At 43.2% G+C, this 6,916-nt stretch overlaps 1 protein-coding gene across 4 annotated transcripts in view; it reads left to right on the top strand.

Moving 5' to 3' along the window:
• Nucleotides 1–773: 773 nt before the first annotated feature.
• PALM2AKAP2 (PALM2 and AKAP2 fusion) overlaps nt 774–6,916 on the top strand; it is a 270,694-nt gene continuing 264,551 nt past the window's right edge. For 2 of the 4 annotated variants that reach the window (XM_030969381.1, XM_030969380.1), the window contains exon 1: nt 774–1,254. In XM_030969381.1, the coding sequence (XP_030825241.1) occupies nt 1,210–1,254 (45 nt within the window). In that variant the 5' untranslated portion in view covers nt 774–1,209. The remainder of the gene's footprint in view (nt 1,255–6,916) is intronic. The other 2 variants (XM_030969383.1, XM_030969382.1) reach the window with 1 other exon arrangement.

The raw sequence follows: 6,916 nt of genomic DNA, 5'->3' as shown, positions 1-6,916 counted from the left end.
CATGGTCAGTCCCCAAGCACCATCTGGCGTGGTGGCTGCCCTGGCTCAGAGACACCCCTCTACTGGAGCAGCCCCATGCAGTGGCACACCATGGGACAGGACTGCAAGGGAATGGAGGGGCTTTGTTGCTGTCTTTGAGAAAAGGAGGCAGACAATCATACAAGTGACCAAAAAAAAAAAAAAAAAAAAAAAAAAAGAAAACAAACAAGCAAACAAAAGTGTGAGGAGTTTACATGCAAAATCAAAGCCAAATTTAAAATCACAGAATCACAGATACCCTTGTGATACTGGCTCAGGTGTCCCCTTACTTCCTCACCTGCCTCCTTCTCCTGTATTTATAACACTGGATTCCTCAGTGAAACTGCTTGTACACACAGCTTTATAATTTTCAATGTCTGATGTCAATACATTCAATGCATACAAGATGTGCGGACACCTTACATCTCCCTCTCCATCCAGATGCTCTTCGTCACTTCTGTTAAGGGCTGCCCTGCAGCGGCAGCATTTTGCAGCATGCCATATTACCACTGCACTGACAACTGTCTGTGCAGTTCGCCCAGAGTCCGCGCTCTCCTTTCTCCTGCCAGCCCTGTCCTTTCCCTTATCCAAAACTGCTTGAGCGGGGGCTGCAGCCGCCGCCTGCGTGTCTGCCGCAGCTCCCCTCCCTGCGCCATGTGCCACCGCCGTCCTTCCCTGAGCGCTGTGCTGCTCGCTAAGGACACGCTGTGGCACAGCTGTCTGCCTCCTCTGCTGCAGTCAGGCAGGTTTGTATTACTGTGCACGCTGCTGATGTCGAGCTCCTGTCGTGACCCAGCACCCCATAGGAGGAGCAAATGAGCTGAGACGTCAACGCAAAAAATTATAGCCATGCGAGCTATCCCTCTGCTCAGCTGCTTGGAGACTGCCTACATGGTTTGTGTGACAGCACCAGCACACAGAAGCAGCACTGAAATGCAGTTAGCAATACAGCTGGGAGACAGGCAGCCAGGCAGGCACTGGTCCAGTGACTAAAATGATCGTACCGTGAGCCAGTCTGCAGTGCCTCCAAAAGTGGCTGACTGCTACACAGAAGCTCGGCTTGCTTTGCCATTACTCCAGTTTCCCCCCGGTGACTGCAGTGTGCGCTCCGTTTCGGTTTTGTTTGCCTTTTTGTTTCTCTCTCCCACCCACCGGTCTCCCTCTCTCTCCTCCCGTGTCCTTCTCTCCAGGATGGCGGAAGCAGAGTTGCACAAGGAAAGGCTCCAAGCCCTAGCAGTAAGTCAGTTTCCTTTTACTTGCTCTTTTGTCCTTAGCCGTGGGCTGTTGGAGGGACGGGGGGATTCCGGCACAGTGGCTGGGAAGCACAGGGAGAGCCTGGCTTGTGGAAAGTTGTGTATGGAATTCCCTGTTTGGGAAATGAGTGGTTAAAGTCTGCTTTGCGGGATTTGGCTGAGAAAGAGGGCTCTGAGGAAGAGCGTTGAGCTGACACGTGCAGAAAGAAAAATGTGAATGCACAGTGGCATGCTTAAAAGATTGATGATAGAGAAGAAGGAATAAATGGGGAGGAGAGGAGATTGCAGGAGAAAATTAGTACTCTGATGAATATATATTTTTTCACAGTTGGAGGTTTTGCTTAGCTGATGAAGAAATCAAGCAAAATTATCTGCTGCAGGATGCCTTTTAGTGCAGAAAATAATTGTGATATTGCTAGTTTTAAGACAATTGAACACAGACACTGCATTGTCAAAATTGTGTAATTGTTTGATCTATGAGTTAAACTGTCATCTCAGCTCCATAGCTGAGAAAAATTTCCTGCTGAGCTGTATTATGCCAGGAGTAAAATATAGGCAGGATTGAGCCCCATTTTAGCTATAACTTTTGTTTTCACATTTAGTAGAGTATTTGAATTGAGCCATGAGCTCAGCTGGTGCAGACCTTGGAGGAACGTGTCTAGTGACACCTGGTGAGGAAGGGGACTGGCTGTTTAGGATCCACCATCATCCTGGCATACAGAAACTGCCAGCTCATCTTTTAGCATGTCACAGGCATCGTGTCAAAAGGCCTGTGTTTCTGTGGGCACTGCCAGTCGGACAGCCCCATACAGCCTGCTCTTGTTCAAGTGACACCCAGCTCTTCTTCTTCCCCATGGCTGAGATGTTGATGCAGCTGTGCCAGTCCCAGACGGATGGCACGGCCCGTGCCGGGGACCACACACCTGGAGGTCTGAAGGGAAACAGAAGATGGTAGAGCCCACATGGATTTGAGTTCTCTTCCCCAGTTCCCCCAGAGATCAACAGATGCTTCATTTTTCTGTAGCTGGCACGGGTTACAGATTTCTTTGTAGTGTAACAGGAATGGCTGCTGCTGCTTCTGCTGCTGCTGCTGTTCCAAGATATTTTTCTTAAGTCCATTACTCTGCTGATAGGTCAAGGGAAATTTAAAATAACCATATTTAAAATAAATAGATTAGGGATTTTTGTCTCTAAAATATTAACTGTAAAAGAACAAATGATATCATTTGTTAGGGGAAGGGGATTAGCTATAACCATTTAATTTTCATGCAGTGGAAAGCAGATGAATTTTTTTAAACTGGTTCTCAGTTTTCTATCAACATAGGCATTGCCATATCTGAAGTAGAAACACTAGGAATGTTCCCCCAGAGGCAAATCTCACCACGGCCGGTGATTTGGGACTCCTTTATGGCAGAACTGTACTGCAGAGCTGCATAGCTCTGTGCTATGCTGCAGTGCATAGCTCTGAAACACTTATGTCTCCACATTAATGAAAAAAAAGTTTACATTATTGCTGTTTCTTCCAATTGCTATGTAACAGAATACCAGACAACAGTCATTTCCACATGATGTCCTGAAACCTTTCACCAAAGTAGATCAAGTCCTCTGCTTCTTAGTGCCCTGCATCTCACACCAATGAGGCCATTATGGATTTAATATTACCACCTGGTGAATTGCAGCTTTTACAGTAGGTTTATGCTAATAGAAGGCATAATAGAAACCATAATAGAAGGCCTTGAGAGTCTGGACCTCCAGAGTGGACCAGTCTGGACCTTTCTATACATATTTCCTTTTTGGTTTCTATTTCTGGTAATTCATAAAACACAGTAGGCAATGTATGCAGTTAATTAGATTGAAAGAATTTTACTTCAGCATAGAAAATATTCAGCCTTATGTTAAGCATTGGTGTGGGTCCATGAAGCAACTTGTTTGCTTAGCACACTGCAGAGCAACAAGTTTTCCATATAAGCTTGTTAGTTGGTTTTTCTCCTATGCACTTGGTCTGCTGCAGATGTTTGTCAGAATGCAGAGAAGTTAATGTCTAGCTTTGCTTCATCAGAATGAGTGACATGACACAAGTTAGGCTTTTCCTGCCTGCCACTGGTTGGCTAAAATAAGTCAGTTCTCAAATGCTGTATGGCCTTTCTCAGAAGAAGAACGAAATGGCATTTCAGTTCACCTTGGTGCTTTATCTGTTTGAACCTGCTGCAGTATCTCTCTGAGATGAGCAGAAGCTTACTCCAGCATTCTGCAATCACACTGGTTGAATGCTAGACTTACAGAAAGAAATCCAGTCACCGCTGGATACTCTACACACTTATTCTCTGTACATTTGCTTCTATTGCCATCGTAAATGAGTTTGCTGGGAGATTTGCTGAGTAAATTCTATGTGTGCATCACTGAATATGTAAAGAAAACAAATCCAAAACCAGAAATATGAACTTTAACACCAGCAAGCTGACTGGTTTTTGAGCATTTGGTTTTATAATTTGCCACCTTGACTTATCATATTTTTAATATATGCTTCTCTGGCACAGAGCAAAGTGTCATAGGAAGAGGAAAAGAAGGAGTCTTCTGTTAGGACATTATTCTAAACCTCAGGGTATGTGAGTTAGCCACTTGTTTTGTCTGCAGCAAATACATAGCCTTTCTGTGCATTCATGTTCTATCTGTAAACTGTGAATAATAGACTTTGCCTCATCTTAGAGTGGTGTTAGGGATGCATGCAAGATTGAGCTGTACTTGGATGCCATGGTTTATCAGGGCAAGAACTATCTAAACACATCTTTAAAATAGAATTTGTGATTCTAAAACCAGAGAAGTTTCAAATGTGCATGTTTTAATGTCATTGAAAAGCTTAAGCTGTGACTTTCAGATCTTGCTGAAGTCCCTAAAATTCACACACTGACTATAGCAAGACTCAGAGCACTGTGCAAATCTGCTTTGAGAAGTAGGAAGACGTGAGACAACTACTAAAAAGTGGAACCTAATCCTCCCTGCTTGGGAGGAAAACAGAAACTCTGTGTACAGGAGAGGTTCTGTGATGACTAGGAGTGATTGGTTTTCTGATCCTTACTCGAGCAGAGGTCACATCACATCTTCCAACTTGGACGTCATGTGTTCTACAGACAGATACTGGTAAAGTTTTCTGCCATGACATACTGCCCTTAACATCTGCCTGAGCCTGAATCACCACAGCATCCCTCTGCTGTCCTACCAGCAAGGGAGCTGAGTGGTGCCCACTCTTAATACTGTAGCAGGATGTCTTCAGCAGGCACACAAGAGGTTAAAAGAGGAAGCCATCTTCTCTCTGGGCTTGCTCCTGTATAGAGCAGACACTGGGTGTTTGTGTCTGCTTGTTTCCTGAAGGGGATTGATGGCTAAAATTTTGGGTGAAAAAGGAAGCATTTTTGTGGCTTTTAAAAATATCTGGCTGCAGGTTGCTCAGAAGTTGGGAATGTAAATAGTCCCCGACTCAGTGGCCTGGGGACAGGTGAGCTGACTTAATTTATCTTATTTTGGATAAATAACGTGTATGGCTCCAAGATTTGTTATAGGGCCCCTCTTCTATGACTGTAGAGAGCTCCAGATGATAGTGACCTAAATATAGACAAGCATTTACAAAACCTAAGTATTTTCTGTCTCTTACCTAGCAATCACAAAGCTGGAAAGTGGGGTTTTGGGTATTGATTGGTGCATCTGGGATATGAATTCACATATGATACAGTGAACATGTGTTATCCATACATCAGGTGAATTAAATACAATCATTGAGGGGCAGCACTAAGGAGAAATTGTCAACTAAAGCAACAACCAGTGAAGGAATTGGAGGAGGTTTCCAGGTTCAAGAGATGTCCAGCCTACAGATTCAAGTGGGGAGCTACTATACTGATTCTTTAGCAGACAAAGCAATGATGATCCCTTTAGCAGTGATGATCCCTTACTTACAAGTGCCCAGCTCAGAGAAGCAGGGACTCAATTAAAGTATCACCGACATTCAATTAGCCACATCAAAGATATCACCTGTCAGGAAAGACCATTCTTGCTTTTTCTATGAGATGATGAATTTGTTGAGCTGAATCCAGCATTACTTAGATGTCATCAGGGGGCTGACCTATACTATGGCAGAACAGTGGTGTTTAAAAATAGCCCCCTCCTGTATCAGTGAGGTCTGCCTTACATGGATTAAGGACTGGCTTTCTGACAGGTCTCAAAAAGTTGCTATTTGTGAGCGAGACTGCTGTTCCTTGAGAGCAAAGGCAGGGGAGAATTTAAAGGAAGCAGTCTTTCAAGATTTGAAGGCATTCCCTAGTTGTAATTTGATGTAAATGGAAATTGCTGATGTGCAGGTAACAAGTGGCAGAGGAGCTGGATATACTACATGAAGAGAGGAAGTTGATTATTTGGTAAACTGGATCTTCCATTTAAAGAAATACATCACACCTGTGTACAGCTGGCATGAAGAGAGGCCAGTATGAGTTTATGCATACAGATTTAGGGTAGTATGGGGCTCGCACCACAGAAGAGGGCTCTGCAGTCCGAGCAACACTGCCTTTGACAAGGAACAAGAAATAGTGTGGGAGGTAATTCAGCAGGGACAAGGAGAGATATCCTTGTCCTGCACAGGAGATTAGTTTCATACCAGTTAAACCTATACCAGGTGAGATTTTAAGAGTCCTCCTAAATGGGAGCTTTGTGCTTTCAGATTTATGTATAGCACTGCACTGATTTTTCAATAGGTGTTTGAGAATACTAATACAATAGCTGTTACTCCACAAAATGAAAATCTGCGACTAGTACATCATATCCAGGATCATTTTACTATAACACTGCTCTACAATTTTTGTGAGTCCTTCCAGAGATCGTTGTCATGAAAATTAGAATGTGAGAAATTACGTGTTGAGAATCACCTAGAAAGATGTGGCAAATTGATTTAATCAACAGCTTGCTATTGCTGTGATGGTTTAATACATTAGTTTCCAATGCCTTCATTTAGGAAGTAATGCTTTTGTCCTTTAAGTTAAGCATGGAATCAAATCCATCTTAATCCAGTTGTCTTCAGACCTAAAGACTGCAGGGAAACACAAAAATGCAGCAAGGTATGGAAAAAATGTCAGCTGTTACTTTTCTCCTTGGAAAATAGGCGAGTGAGAAGAATCTGCAAAAGGAATGAGTGTTGTGGAGAGAGAGGATAAGTAAATACTACTTACATGTTTTGGCACAAGGATTAGTAGATATCTAAGGAAGGTAATAGTTGTGGACAAAACAAACACAAAAAAAAAAGTTCTCCCTGTAATGAGTTGTTAAGCTGTAGAGCCCAATTCTCCAGGATGTGGTGAATGCTGAAGAGTGCATTTGGGCTTGAGAACAAACCAGGCAAGCTCATGGCAGCAGAATCCATAAAGAACTTTCTCATTAGAAGTTTTTTCAGCTGCAAATTACTGGCAGAGAAGTTTTTTATCTGTTTGCCATGCTCCTAGTTCTGCTTTAAGCACTATGAAGCATGGCCTAGATGTCCTGATGAAGCGCAGCCAACCTGTGTACTCAAACAATTCAAATTCCTGGACTAGCCAAATCTGGAAGTTTTGACACTAAAGAAAGCCCCTGTTGCAATACTTACTTGAATTCAAACTTATTTGAATATT

The sequence above is a fragment of the Camarhynchus parvulus genome, chromosome Z (genome assembly GCF_901933205.1).
Source record: "Camarhynchus parvulus chromosome Z, STF_HiC, whole genome shotgun sequence".
Lineage (NCBI taxonomy): Eukaryota > Metazoa > Chordata > Aves > Passeriformes > Thraupidae > Camarhynchus > Camarhynchus parvulus.
Note: the sequence above shows the minus strand (reverse complement) of the source record. Positions and strands in the feature narration are given on the sequence as shown.